A 15607-nucleotide genomic window follows, 5' to 3' on the forward strand; every position below is an offset into this window, starting at 1 on the left:
GTGCCTGCAGGTTGATTTACTAGCAATGAGTCACCAGAGGTGAGCAAGGTAGACCTACTGCCTGCTGCATATATTATTCACAGTGACCAAATGAGGACATTAAACATTAATGCCATCCCATCTGAAGTCTGCTATTAAAGTCAACAGCTCACAGAGACACAAGCACCTGATCGACAGTAAACCTTCATATTCTAAATAAGAGGAAAAGTCCAGTGTATTACAATTTAGATGCTATTTATGTTGTTTTGGCCATATTCATATTGGTTATGATATGTCATACTAAACTAAGAACACTGCAACATCAATCTAAACCACATTTCAACAAGTCTTCTAATCTTCAGAATATGTAATTTGTCATTGCCTTCCAAAATGACCCTTACACTATGAACATTTTCTGATCTGGTGAATCCATTGTTTGTCAGTGCCTTCCAAAAACAAAAATGATTCATGTGACTGTTTTCTGATCTGCCACCAGTACCGTAAAAGTCTGGGTTTCCTTTCAGGAAGGATTTTTACATATGTGCAACTCTACTTTTGGACCTTTGACAATATTTAACATGGACATCTCACATCCTAAAGGTATAAAAACAACATAAAATCACAAACAGCATGCTTTTAAGGTTAGGGAGAAATTGTAGTCAAGGTTAGAAGGAACTAACTATTTGTTTTTTTGTCAGTCTCAATGATAACATGCAAAACGTTAATAATAATCTCTCATTGAACAGGATAGTATAGTCAGTGCAGGGAGTGTCTGTTTCGGTAAACATTTTACCATGCTGGCACTTGCAGATATGTTTGGCTTATCTAGGAGTTTGTTTGAAACCTGTATTATTGTCTTGCTGACCAAGTTTCTTCTTAGACTTCTTATCACTGATAGGAATGATGGCCAAAATTAGAAAAATAAGTTGTTTAAAAAACAAGAATGATCCTTTAACAGCATCTCAGCTAGTTATAACAATACTACAACACCAGAAGTGACCACACATATGCAAAAATGGTAATAATTAGAAACACTGTGTGAAAATTCAATGGTTTTCCCCTTGGTGTGCTCTGCCACAGTGGTAGAAGCTTTTTCTTTAGAGTCACGTGTTGTGCATTTCCTCTGATGCAAGACTCCAGAAATACAAGTCTCTTGTGCATGCTCCACTACCAGCAGCCAGGAAATAAGCTCTGTGGATTAAATCACCAGAGCACGGATGATGACTAGTCAACAGAATTTGCACCCTGAAGACAAGAACTGCAACCAAGGAGTGATCGCCACACTGTTTATCTCTCCTTTAATTTCTATCTACATATCAAAAGAGAAACAACCTTAGGTGGGTAAGAGGAAGAACTTGTTGGCCTTTAAAATAATAAAAGTTACAGAGCACTCTAACTTCTTACAATGAACGCCTGTAGCACCTGTCTTGGATCAAATTATCAAAAAATGTCATTGATAATATTTGCATTGATTAACTGTGGTTGAGAGACCTGACCATAATTGTGCAGGTGATGTTAAACACACTTCAGGGCCAGAAAGCTAATCTGTTTTAATTCACAGTTGGGTTTTGTCACTATAATGCTGTTTCCCAACACAAAGGGCTCCTGGGGATAAATTAACTGATAATGAGTAGTTTCCCCTGCTGTGCTATGACTCATCAAACACCCTCCAGCTCCTCTGTTTAACCTTGGCCCCTAAACAGCATGTCAACAAAGTTTTATTCGTGCAAGTGGAAATGTGCGTGTGTGTAATGAGCTTCAGAGGAAACAGCAGGCGTTCAATCAATTTTAAAATTTGTAGGCTGATTTCACACCATTCCAGATCAGATCAGATCACATCGGGGGGGCGCAGCAGGAACCGCCGCAGGGAATCTTTCCCGCATCACACTGTGATGTGTATGCATTATGAAGCTCAGGCTGCTGTGGATCACTGTGACGCTTTGCTGTGTTTGTGGTTCAGACTTTAAGAATGATAGGGGCTGATTCAATAAAACAAATGCCTGATTTGTCTTGCTCATTTCTGTAGTCCCCAAATAAGAGTCGATACCATCTCACTACACATGTCTTTAAGATAAGTCATGACATAATAACCATTTGGCCTGGATGGCAGTCAGAGCTGAATGATGGAAGCTTTAGGTGATGTACTACACCTTTAAATGGCGAGTAAACTGCAATCCCATCTGTAACTTCCTCCTGCCAAATCACACTCGCTACAGTATGGCACTGGCAGCTCCGTCCTCCTTATAGTCCAATTTAAACCTGTTTATTATGCTGCATAATCTGCAAAATATCTTTGCATTGACTGGATGGCCATCTGTCACAGCACAGGAATGTGGATCTGGATCTAACTGGTCCATCATGAGAGAGACAGACATTTACTTGCACTTAGAGGGAAATTTTGTTGATTTTACTTGTCAAAGTGAGTTTACTGGTCACAGGGAGTAATACACAGCATGTGAAAACAACTAAATGAATGAATTTTGTGGTTCTAGAGTGAGCTTTGAAAGGTCTAAGAAAATTACTCAAGGGACAATATTATACATCTCATTTAACACTTGTTTTGCAAACTACAAAGATGCTCAGGATCCAGTGCTTCTGAAGGTTGACCCATAAAGGGACTAAAAGTCGGATTTTTTAAATCTGTCTCTAACAATGTATCCAACTTTATAGATGTGTAACACTACTGTACATCAGCTTTAGTAGTCCTTTAAGTAGCCTTACTTTGTGGCAATAAGTAGGTTTTTTAAAAATGTAACCAGAGAAATAGGGTTTCCACTAAAGGTTAAAGGCCCTGAAAACCTTTGTTTCTATGCAATGGGGTCTTACTGACACACAATTTTCAAACAGTTTTGGTTATTTTACTTCAGAAGTGTGTGTATTTTCTCCGTTGAAAAAAACGTGATGTCACATGCTGTACAGCCATGCACCAATGAGCTTATTTATTAATATGAATCAAATGACAGTTGTGTTGTTATTTGCATATGCTAATAGGCCACAAACACACAAAGCCCTGATGAAGCTACACAAGAGCTAAAGTGTTCATAAATGATACCTGAAGAGGTTTTATTCCTAAACTTTAACTTAGATTGTTGTTTATTTTATCATGAATATTCAGCTTTAATGAAATAATTAGGTAGGTACAAGGATGAAAGACAGATTTCTGTTGAATAAGTGTTGTCATGTATGCTTAAAGGAAAACTTCACTGCTGTGAATATGATGATTTCTTAAAACTATGTTACCTATGTAGTAGAAATGTGTAATGATTTTTGAAATTGGTGCCCTATGACTAAAGAAAAATGAGAACTAAGTCACTGTACATGTCAAATGTCAGTAGTGCCAGAAGAACAACAGCTTTTGCAGCTGCACCCTAGATACTCAGAGAACATCTGCAATAACTTCAGGCATTTTTCCACGCTATATCCCTAATTTGGATTGCTACTGTAGTAATAAAGTTGAAATTCGGCAAAAAACCTGGTCCTTTAACCAGGTTTCATAAAGCTTCATATTAACACTAAATCAAAGGAGTGCTTGCAAAATGGAAAAAATTAAACCGCAAAAGTTTTTTGCAGCTTTAGGTCACTTTACAATCACAGGTGTGTACGGTTAATTGCTTCAATATAAATATTAGTATAAATATAAATATAAATGTGTCAAATTTAAGTTGTTTTTTTTTTAAAGTTCCATCCATTTGTGTCTGATTCAGGTACATATCCCAGTTTTAGATCAGTGAAAAACTCTAGTGTACATACAGTTATTGGCAAGTCTTGGTGAAACCGGCCTTCGGCTAAAACACAGACTTCATCCTTTTTCTCTGTCAAAGAAACTCAATAATTAATGTCAAAATATAATATAAAATCTATCATTCATTCTGAAGAACTGGAGGAAAACACTGAAGATTTGCAGCCAACAGCTGTGCCGACGTTGCAACATTGGTCCAGCTGAGCTTTTGTTTCCCCTGCAGTTTACTTTTACCTTTATCAGTTTCCAAAAAGGTACAACATTGTGCTCCGAAAAGATTTATCTCAACATTGTGTAAATTTGTTAATGATGAAAGAAGATCCTTCAGTGTCTGTATAAGATCAACAAAACTTCAGATTTGCCCAAAAAGATATTTTGCAAGATTACCTTTTGGGCAACAAATTGGATGACGTAATGGACTCCAGATTCATCAGGTCCAATCTAATTAACTACAATTCCAAAGATGTTTCCTTTCTCATCAAGAAAAACAATTCCTGCCTGCCTAAATTTAATTCCTTTTTTCCCCAAGGCAAAGCTGTGAGATCTCTTTATATTTTGACTCTAATTTTTTCAATAGCAACCTCATAGTAGAAACAATTAAAAAGTTAATAAACTTGATGAAGCTTTTGTGTTTTATATTGCTGTACCTGCATGTATTGACAAAGTGTCTCCTCTCTCTCTGCTCCCTGACATAAGTAGACAATATTACAGCTCCAGAGCTACACAGTGCTGCAGGCCAGCAGTTCATTGTGCTCCTCACGCCTGAGACAGTGAGGTACAGACAGAAACAGGAGATTCACACATTTTATATGTTGGTGCGTTAAAACCGCAGCCGGAGTTAAAATCTCTCAGTTTCTCCATTGTTCAAATTCTCTGAAAGAGGCTGAGTTCACTCTTCACTAAGGTTGCCACGACAACAACACAGTCGTGACATACCTGTGCTCCCACTCTGGCAAAATAATCAACTCACAGATTGTTTAGAAGCAGGCTGTGTCGACAGAGAGTTACTATTTATGTCTGGTGTATAAACTTGAGTATTTAATTTCTTTCTTATGCTTCATTTCATATAAAGCAGATGATCATAATGTAGCCCACAGTCTACTGTACTGTAAGTTACTTAAATACACTATACATCTGTCTTGTACATCTGCTGCTGTGACACTCTGTAGGATCCATAAAATGTACCTTATCTTAGCTTACTTGTAGTTGTCCCATAGTTGGCTTCATATAACGTACATTATACAGTCATTTAAAACACTTAATATTCAAGCGGTGTGTTCACAGCTTGTTTCTGCTGCACTTATCACATTTTAGTTGATTGTATTAGCTATAAATTGCCTATTAACACATCCAGCAGATACAGAGCAACATTAGCATCCATTTGAAGTTGTGTTTCTAGTTCTATATCATAGCTTTGTTTGATCCTCACCAATCCCTGACGAAGATATGTGACTCTTAAGCTGCTAAATGCTCCACTGTGCTCATAAAATAGTTTGTCAGGTGGGGCAGGAGGCATATTTGTCACTCTGTAGCTTTTTCTGCAAAAACAGCTGCCTGCTGTGGCTGAAAACAACACTACGAGAGCAATGAGACTGAACCAAAACAGTAAGGGGGCAGGCCACAAAGCCAACACAATGAGCTGAAAGTTGCTACAGAGCTCCTTTGAGCTGAGGTGAACTGCAGAATGGGATAATAAGCAACCCCTTTCACATACATATCAGTTGTGTTAAAAATATTGATTATAGGCACTTTATAGGAAATTAAGATTGTATTGGTTTGCAGATATATAGCCTACAACAGCAGTCTGTGTCCACAAAAAATCAAACTTTTACAAAAAACAATTAACTATAGCCAAACATTATGACACAGATTACTTTCACAGACACACAAATGAACCAACTTCTGAATCTGACTGCAGAGATTTATAGTCTATAAGCTCCAGTCCCTCCTGTAGAGAGAAGCATATTTACAGTAGCACGGCCCTGAACTGCAGAGCATAAAGAAGTACAAAGGGCCATGACGACCAGATTTCTCCTTTGAAGAAAGAATCCTGCGCTTTTCACCTTCGAGCCTTTCCTCTTTATCATCACAGCCCAGATTGGACATTTGAAAAGCCTTGCATTACGCAGCAGGAGGTGACCAGGGGTTGTTACGATTGTGTGCATGAAGGCTGAACACACAGATGCATGCACAGCCCTCCAGGGTGCAATGAAGTATTTACTGAGGTGTAATGGGTGCAATAGGTGCACAATTTGTTCAACATGTAGCTCATAAGAGTGCTGTCTACATGTGTTTGACAACAAGCCTCTTGTCTGGTGATATAGCGTGTTTTGCACAACATGCTGTATCAACAATTATTGTTGATATAATAGGAACAGCTCCTGAACCATGACACTGAACAACAAGAGATCAGGACTGAAGCTAATGCATTAATATGCTGAAAGAACAAAGAAAAAGTAATTAATTCATCAGAGATTAAAGAGTCTGTGTGAGGACAGCAAGATCAAGTTAAAACCTCGGCGTTGCAGAGCTTCACCCTCTGTATTTTATCTGTGACACTAAATATGCCACTCATCCTCCTCTCTGGACATACAGCACGTGTGTTTGTAAGACACTTGAGATCCCCAGCATGTGCGCTCCAGAGGCTCATGTTGCTCAGCTGACCCTATCCTGTTGGCTTTGACGTAGCCGCATAAATGCTCTGTGGCAGACAGGCGTATCTCCAATAGTCCATGGAGAGATGAGGGTGGCGAGGTGGGAAGTCAAAGAGGGAAGGAGTCTTAAGACTTAGACATGTGATTCACTGGATCTGAACCAGAGCATACGAACACATGCGCACACACAAAGCCAACCCCTTGAGTATTCTCCAGGGCAGGTCCCTCATCTACCACTTCCAGATGCTACAAAAGTCCACCCTCACAAACGTCTTCTGCATAAATTTCTGATATCACCATCTTGGAAATAATTAGAAGAATAAGAGAGTGGGGGGGTGGTAAACTGCTCCAGGCTAACCTGAAGGGAGCATTCGTATAGCATCTGCTTTCGGATGCTACGTGCCTAGCTTAGGGAAATGTGAGAAATGAACAAACAAAGCCTCTTAAGGTTTATTCCTCAAAGTCTGAGTGAAGCAGTGGGCCAACGACATCTCCCAGGGGCTAATGCCAGAGGGAAAGTGGATCATGTGTACACGAACTGATGAAGGTAAGCTGAAACATTTGTAGAAACCTAATTAAAAGTCGGAGCAAGTCAAGGGAAGCTGGTGCAACTTTTATTTTTTCTTTCAATTTTTATTGAACTGGTAAAGTATGAATCACATTTCTGTCCTTGGTTTATCCACAACTAATCACAGCAGCTATGACTGTAATTTTGTGTGGCCTATGTACACAAAGAAACTTTCACTACCCTTGGACTGTGAATTTTCAAGCTGTCAGTGAGAAAGTGAGACTTGTATTACACTCTTGGAAAGTTGAGCATTTCTTCTGTCTGATTGGCAAAAGTGAGCAAGCTGTGTAAGTCACCTCATAAAGAAGACATTAATAACCTAAAAATAAAAGAATAGCAATTACAATAATCTCCAATTGGCTGAACCTTGAAGCAGAACATTAGCGCAAGAAGGTGGAAAGTATAAGTTCCAGTTAAAAGAATACCATAAAAATGTATTAATCTTCATTTGTGCTCCTCTTCTCTTGGTTGCTACTCACATTGTTCATCATGCGTGTCAGGACAGTGAGTTTGTGGTGTTTTGTCAGTGTGTGATGATCTCTGTTTAGTTGGCATCGATCTGATTCAGCTTACAAATGAGGAACAAAAAAGCCTTTGGTGATAAGCTTTGGCTTATTATCAACGACAAGAATCATTTCAGAAAACTGAGGAGGAGCAGAGCATGGTGTGCTGCTGGGGTTTGGTGGAGCTGATGATTTGTTTGGACAGCCTTCAAGAATGATTAATTCTCATATTTCGGTGAGCTTTAAGCATTTGGACATTGGAATAATCAATTATTTCAGTAGAATTGTAGGTTATATCACCAGAAAACTGGTTATTGTGATGAATTATCCTTAAACCTTTCTAAATTTAGTTGTCATGGTGTATTTATTGACAAGATGAAGCTGTCATGCCTAAAGTTTAATATACTGAATTTTAGCACCATTTTTAAATTAATGGTACATACAATACACACAAGCTAACATAACACAGAAATATAACACTGTGGTGCAGAAAGGGTTAGGACACATTGTTAACTTTTCTTTATTAATTAAAGCTCTTTCCTCAGTACAGGAAGTTTGAAACTCACTTCAAAGACTTTAAAGTTTCCCTCAGGACAGCACCTTATCCGATGTGCTGTTTGCTTTAATTATATAACAGGAAGTGTGGATCATCTTTAAAAAATCAATGTTTCCTAGCTGGAGGTTAAGACTGGACGTGAACGCAATTGACTTCTAGATGATATGATTATGTTACACTGACATGTAAAATGCCACCTGAAAGCAACATATGGAAGATGTCATAGTTTACTCCCTTAAATAAATAATCATGTGTCTTTTCGCCACACAATGCAACACAATAGATTTCCTCTTCTCTACTTTAAACTAGGTAAGGAGTTTGGTTTAATGAGAACAACTTTCTCTCTCATGATGCACTTGTTCAGCTTATAATTGCCTCTCTGTGGTATCATCTTGCCCAGTGAATGAATATGAGAGTTAATTTAGGGCTGTGAAAACATTTGGTGCCTCATTATTCTCACACTAGTGAAATCCAAATGACAGCAGAATCGACTGAGCAAAAAGCACAGATACTTCCACTAAACCAAACAATCGCCTGTAGCCTCACTTCTATTGCTGCAGAGATCACAGTGACAAAACGCTTCAGTTTACTCCCAAGCAAGCTGCATGTTTTCATTTTCTCAATACTCCTGAACGCACTGCACAACATGTTTTAATATTTTCCATCCATACAGCACTGTAGAATCCACAGCATACTATCCATAAGCCTACACAACCATTTTGTCAGACCACTCAGAATGTGCAACACATGGACCGAATGACACAACAACTGCAGAAGAGCCCTTACAACAATCATTACTGTTATGTTCAAGTGTTGCAAAGCAACTATGTACACTTATCTCAGAGCACCTAATAAATCCAGACATGCATTTCCCCCTTCTTGCCTTACCGTTTATATGCTTTTCGCCTCATTTTCAGCAGATAAGATCACAATATTCATGTGCCTGTGCATCCCCCTCAGAGCGGCATGCATTTAGAAAAGCCTCCTCTAATTCTGACTGGAGACAGGCTGGTAGGCAGAGAGTGAGAGTGAGAGTGAGAGTGAGAGAGAGAGAGAGAGAGAGAGAGAGCGAGAGCGAGAGAGGGAGCTGAGAATTGAATGAAGCAGGAGGAGGTGTATGGGAAAAGGAGGGGTTATGGGAGTGATGGAGAGAATAAAAAGAGAGAGAGAGGTGTGGTGGTGTCACTGTCGGGAGGAAAGAGAGAGGAGGTAAAAGTGAAGGTGGCTAACCTCATGTCATGCTGCATCTCTCCATCAGATTCCTGGTAAGAAGAAAAAAAGAGAGGGTGAAATGATTAGATTTATTTATCAAGCAGATTTATCTGGCGCCGCTGCTGCCACTGCATTCTGTGGAGTACCTCTTATCTGGTGTTTAACGAGCTCTGAGTGGCTATGTCTCTGCAAACAGATATATCCATTATTTTCCACTCTCAACACACACTATATCAGTATTAAGAGCATTAAGTGAAAGAGAGCATTAAGTGAAAGGGGTAGAAGGGGAGAGACAGAGCAAGAAATGACAGATTAACAGTGCAGAAGAAAAACGCTGCGTGCTGCAGAATTTGAGAGAAAGTGCCCAATGGGGACACTTACATACTGTTGATGTTGAAAGGAGAAAAGAGAAACAGAAAAAGATGAATGAAAGGAAATGTAAAGTTCCAGCAGAAGAAGGCAAACAACATATATGAAAGTAAATTTAAGACATTTGGAATTATCACACAAGATGGAGGTGACACCTCACTTGGCTTGCAGGCTGTTTCATCATGTCTTCATACATGTAAACCTGAAAAGCGATGATAGACAAAATTGGTGCTTGTGTGCTCTCATTTGTTTGCTGAACATGCATTATGCATGACACGGATTTCACAAGAGCATTTACCATTTACATTTTCAATTGGGTTTAATTCTTTGGTGCAGAACCAATTACTCACTGCATCCCCTGGACAGAGTCGAAATGGCGAAGCACATATATACAGCTAGGTTCCAAAACAAAGAATATTTGGCTCAGTTCAGGAAGTTCAGGCACAGTTTGTGTGTGTTGTTAGTGCTGCAGGAGGTTAGTGTGTTAGTGTGTGCCAAGTTACCGAGCTACACACAGGTCCAGCTAGCCTCAGGATTTATGGCCAATGATCCAGTGAGGTATAATGAATATCACAGCTATACGCCATCAACATGCGGGTTGTGACAGTGCAGCGAGCATGTGTATGCTGTGCTTTGTGGTGTTGTGTGGGTGTTGCAAACAGTACGGGTGATACAACAGGATGACTCATACAATGAAACAACATTCAGTAATCCCCTCTGTCCATCCCAGCTTCCCTCTGTGTGGGGAGGGCAAGCCTAGAGAGAAGGAGGAGGAGTTGATCAGTGTTCCTGGAAGGCATCATTGAATGATAATCTGCAGCCTAAGCTACTGTGGATGTATGTTCATTCAGTAAAAAACATTAAATGTTAGCCTTTTGTTATTGTTGCCTAGTTTAAGGTACAGTTCTGTAATATTAAATGCTAATTTTCTCAATAATGATTAGCTGACAACAATGCAGATTTGTCATCATTAAACAGCAACTTTACAGCAGCTACAATTCTGTGCTTTGCTTATCTCTGTTGGTTTAAGTGTATTCAGGCTGTGTTAGTACACTTTGACATCATTATTAGGTGTCATCAGAGGTGCAACAGGTCAGTGAAACTGTTCAGCCTGGTATTAAATTGCTCATTAAAGATAAGCTCCACGTTTGTATTTTTGTGCTGTACAAATACAATCTTGTCGGCATATAATGTTTATACGGGTGATTTTATACAGATGTATAAAAACAATTTCTTTCAAAATTAGCTTGTATGTGTCTACTAAGATTTCAAAGTAAAGTTAAGCTGAAATCTTTCAGTTATAGCGATTCAGTGTTTACATTCGGCATTGCCTCCCTATTTTTCTTTGTGAGTAGCAAAGTCTGTGTTTTCCAAATGTTTGTAACAGCACACATTCACAAAATGATGCATGAAATCTTGAATAATATCTGATTTTTTTTTTAACATTGATTGATGTTTCATGATTGTTTAATGCTGTGGAGAGATTCTTCAGATGTTTTAAAGAATACTTAAGAAGTTTTAAAATGTAAGACAAACTGACTATGTATATTAGATTTAATCAGTTTACCTTTAGTATGTTAAGAATTGAGAATTTGCCCTCAATTAAACCTAAAAGCTACAGTATGTAAGTTTTTTCTTTTTCTTTTTTAGGTGAAATCTAAAAAGCATTGTATATCTTAAAGTGGAAACACATTTTCAATGAGTTTTTGTCACCCAGGCTCATTGAACAACCTGGCAGCAGTACAGCAATACTCCCTTCTCAAGATTTTAAGTGGGCCTCGCTTGTCTATCCAATCAAACGAGGCAAAAGTCAGGGGTGGGTGCTCAGAACTGTCCATCAATATGCGATTGCACTTCTGGTCTACTACTCCTCTTGTACCGAGACTCCAAGCTAGCGTAAACTGCTGGAAGGCATTGCTATGGCTTACTCACAGGCTGGCAAGCTCCCAATACTTGAATTAGTCAAATGCAAGAACTCTGTTACTTCCAATACATAAACATATGCGTGTGTGCAGTCATGGGGATGCAGGTGAGGGCTGTGCAGAGCACAATGGTGCAGGGAGAGGGGGCGGAGGGAGGAGTGGTTTGTTTTTTTTGTCTTTTATATAACAAATGATTTCCAGAACTTTTGTTATTGTAGCTTTTATATTGATTGGCTGGTGCTCAGTTTAATGCATAGCCTTTTTGCTTTTGACACACTGTTAACAATTGAATGAGTTACTCTACAAACATGCCGTTTTATAATATAATAGATATACAGGATGTATTAAGTGCACACACAGTGCATACACCCACTCATCAGCTCAACAGTTGCTAGGGAACTTACACTGGGTGAATAATTTCTAATCAATAAGATGCATCCCAAATATCTCCTGCTCCCTCGCTGTTGGACATTGGTCAAGGTCTACTCATTTAGCAGCAAGTGTTAGTACAACAGGTTGTAAGAGGCCAGAGTACTGGGTCTAAGCCTGAGGCTCGAACAGACAAAAAAATGGAGGAAAGTGTTTAAATTATTAATGTATTAGCTACCTCCACACAGGAAGCCAAGCAGGATAGTGAAATTTGTTTGAAACCGAAGTCATCTTTCTCTCTTTTACTCTAGGCTCTGAGTGAATAAGCAGTAAATAAGGGTGAATGTATTTTTAATATTACATGCCATAGGGACCAATGCTTCCACTTTGCTATCTCTCTGTTGGATGCTTGGAGGGCAGAAAGATGCTAATGCATTTAAATGAGAAGTAATATAGACCTTTACCGTAGCACTCCTTTGAGAAAATTCCAGCTATGAAAATACACTAGTAAGAACGATTAACTGAGACTATAGGTCATGCTTTGATTGAGAGCATCTGAAAAGATTGAGAAAGAGCATGGATATGTTCTGCATATGCAATACATTCCTGTACATGCTCAGTACAAAATGGTACAAATTCCCCATTCACATCACATTAATGAATAATCATGTTTGCAGATTTTGTTTAGTATGGCAATTGGGTGATGTGTCAGATGCAATTAAACAAAACACCAAAAATAAATGATTCACTTCTAATAACTCAGGGAAAAGTAATATTCAGCTAACAAGGAGGACTGTGATGCAATTTGCTCTATCAAAGCCTTGGATAAAGACTGAGCGAAACCATCAGAGGCTTGTTTAGTCTTCCTTTGGCCCCTCATTTCTAGCAATCTGCCTTTCCTGCATGATGAAGTAACAGCAACTGTATAGCAGAACAGGCAATTTATGTTCCTCTTGAATAGCAACTACAATAACTCACAATGCAGTAAATGTGTATGATGTAATAACTGCATAAAATGTTATAAAGTCTCTATATCATCAAGTGTTAAAGGTAGAAACACACTTTCAACAGTAAGATCCTGCAGCACTTCAAAAGCAGTACAGTCAGCAAAAATGTCCACATATACATATACTGACCTGCACTAAGCTGATCATTGAGTCATGATCCACCTTCTAACAAATACTTTTCACAGTACAGACAACGCATGCATGTCTAGGTACATACATCCGTGTTCACAATATAGTAATTAAACTGACAGCATGAGCTTACTGCTACTTACCAAAATGCACTACTGGAAATTTTCATAAAAAGGTTAATGCAACCCTGGTGTATTCTTATATAAGCATTTTTCAGACTTTATGTTCTTATAAAAATGTTTTTAAAAAAATAGCACGACACCCTCATGTATGTGGCAGATAATAGATTACACACCACCTTGGCCAAGGGATGTGATACACATTAGGACATTAGGAAGCGAAAACAGCCAGCTTAGTCCAACATGAGTGTCACTACCAAATATTCATTCGAATGGCTTTCTACTATAAAAACTGTTGACTGGGTGTTTTGCAGCCTGGTTTTTCTAATAATTACTTTGTAGGTGATGAATTCAACAACTCATAATTTACATCCAATACCAACATTCCGTACCTGTGCTGAGATAAGCATGATATTTATGTAGCCTCCAAGGATGGATTCGCTGTTTTTTTTAGAGTCTGTCTTTGAACAACATTCAGGTGCCCTTATGGACACTGATACTGGTTTTGCTCACTGTAATCATTCCTCCAGGTTATACTGAGTGTTTGAAGAGCCCCTCCAAATGTGTTTACAATTGATGTGATCAGGGACAAAATCCACAGTTAAAAGAAGATAGAAGAAAATAAGTCTTCAGTAAAAAATGTATACTCACAGTGATATTAACAGGTCTGGGTAGTGATGTAGACCTGTAGGACATTCTGGGATATCCCTCCGGCCAGCTGAAGACAGGGCAAGGGTTACTCCGTCCACTGGAAGCCACTTGAGAAGAAGGGTGCTCATAACTAGGAAGTGCCACTTTCTTCTCCTTCTCTCTCCCTCTTTTTGTTATTCTGTCTTTCTCCCAGGGCCTTTCTCTCCCTTTATCCTTTTCCTTCCCTTTTTCACCTCCTCTGTCTCTCTCCCAAGGGCTCTCTTTTCTCCTGTCCCTCTCCTTCCCTTTCTCTACCCCAAAGCCTCCATTTCTCTCCCACAGATTCTTGTTTTCCCTCTCTTTTCCTCTCTCCTTACCCTTCTCCAGTCCTTTCTCACTCCTCTCTTTCCCCAGGGTACCATTAGCTACCAGTTCATCAAGTTGTCTCACTCTGTCAATGTCTGTCTCTAGATAAAGTCTCCCAGTGGAGGGCTGCGCTTGGATCTTTGTACATAGTTCCAGGTCGTGCTCTGGGTATGAGTGACTTTCCCCTTTCACTTTCCTCAACTCATCCCCAGGTTCCAAGATCTTACAGCTGGGTAATGTCTTGCTCCATTGGTGGATGGAGCTGGTAATGTCCTTTGAATCATACTCCTTGATGGTCTGGAGGTTTGAGCTTGTCGGGCTGTACCACATGTTTGTCGCTGATGCAGATGGTGGAGTGACTGCTGGTGTTGAATGTAGAGTGGTTAGTGGTGGGTGAGAAGGGGTTGATGGTGGTGGTGGTGGAGGAGATGGGTGGCGATGTCGGAGGGTGGACTGTTGTTGAGGAGGACCACCATTCGTTTTCAGCACCCTGCAGGTCACCTCATTCAGAAACTGTGAGAATTTACGCCTCTCCTCTGTCTTGTTGTCTTTCTGATAGGATGAGGCGGTAGCAGAATTCTTGCTCAGGCACGAAGAGGAAACACTTTGGGTTCCTACATCTTTTTTTAGTGCTGTGGAAGTCCTCTCTGGAGCACAATCTGCTTTGCTTTCAGTTGTAGCAGCAGGGCGTGAAAAGATAAGATTTTGGTAAATTATTTCAGGTTCAGCCTGCTCAGTGGTGCAAGACTTTCCACCTGATTCCCCTGATGTCTCATTGCTATCTTGTTTAACAGGTGTTCGTAGGAGGCAAGTGGCCCCTGAGCTCCAGCTATTTGTGTCCCAGCTGCCATCATCATCACTAGAGCTGCCATTGCCGCTTTGTAAGCTGGGGCTGGTACTCCTCTCGCTAAGGCTATGGTTGGAGTTGTCCAGGCTGCCCAGTGACCGCCTCTTCAACCGAGAGACTGATTCCCGTAAGTTGGGTAAAGAGCCCTGGAAGCTGGGCAGAGATTCTTGGAGACTTGGTAATGATCCTTGGAGGGAGGTAACAGACCCATGGAGGCTGGAAAGAGAACCTTTGGGGCTTGGACAGATAGAGATGTGTATATTTGAGAGAGAGCCTTTGAGTAAAGGAGAGGATTGGCGGCGTATTGGAGGGTCTTCTTCTTGGTCACTGTATGGTCCGGAGAAAACAGGGCATGAAGCAGTAGAAGAGCAGGAACCACGATCCTGCCGAGTTGAGGCTGTTCTGGATCTTGGTTGGCGCCGCAAAGTAGCCATTTCAATTGCCTTCCTTCCTCTACTTCGCGCAGTCTTTGCCGATCCTTTTTGTACGGATTCGAGTCTGAGACCATCATTTGAAACGGACACACACAAGTGAACCATGTCAGGCTGAGTGGAACAGATTTCCAATGGTTTTCTGTCCTCTGGCTTTGCCCAATCTCAATTGTCTGCCCTAGTTGTCGAGGCCACCAACAGTGTGCC

General features: G+C 40.0%; 1 protein-coding gene across 1 annotated transcript in view; it reads right to left on the reverse strand.

Moving 5' to 3' along the window:
- Positions 1 to 15403, reverse strand: part of LOC134001303 (brain-enriched guanylate kinase-associated protein) — a 40612-nt gene extending 25209 nt beyond the window's left edge. Inside the window, exon 1 of the mRNA XM_062440866.1 lies at positions 14011 to 15403. Coding sequence (XP_062296850.1) covers positions 14011 to 15403 — 1393 coding nt within the window. The remainder of the gene's footprint in view (positions 1 to 14010) is intronic.
- Positions 15404 to 15607: the final 204 nt, after the last annotated feature.

This window comes from Scomber scombrus, chromosome 19, assembly GCF_963691925.1.
Source record: "Scomber scombrus chromosome 19, fScoSco1.1, whole genome shotgun sequence".
Taxonomy (NCBI): domain Eukaryota; kingdom Metazoa; phylum Chordata; class Actinopteri; order Scombriformes; family Scombridae; genus Scomber; species Scomber scombrus.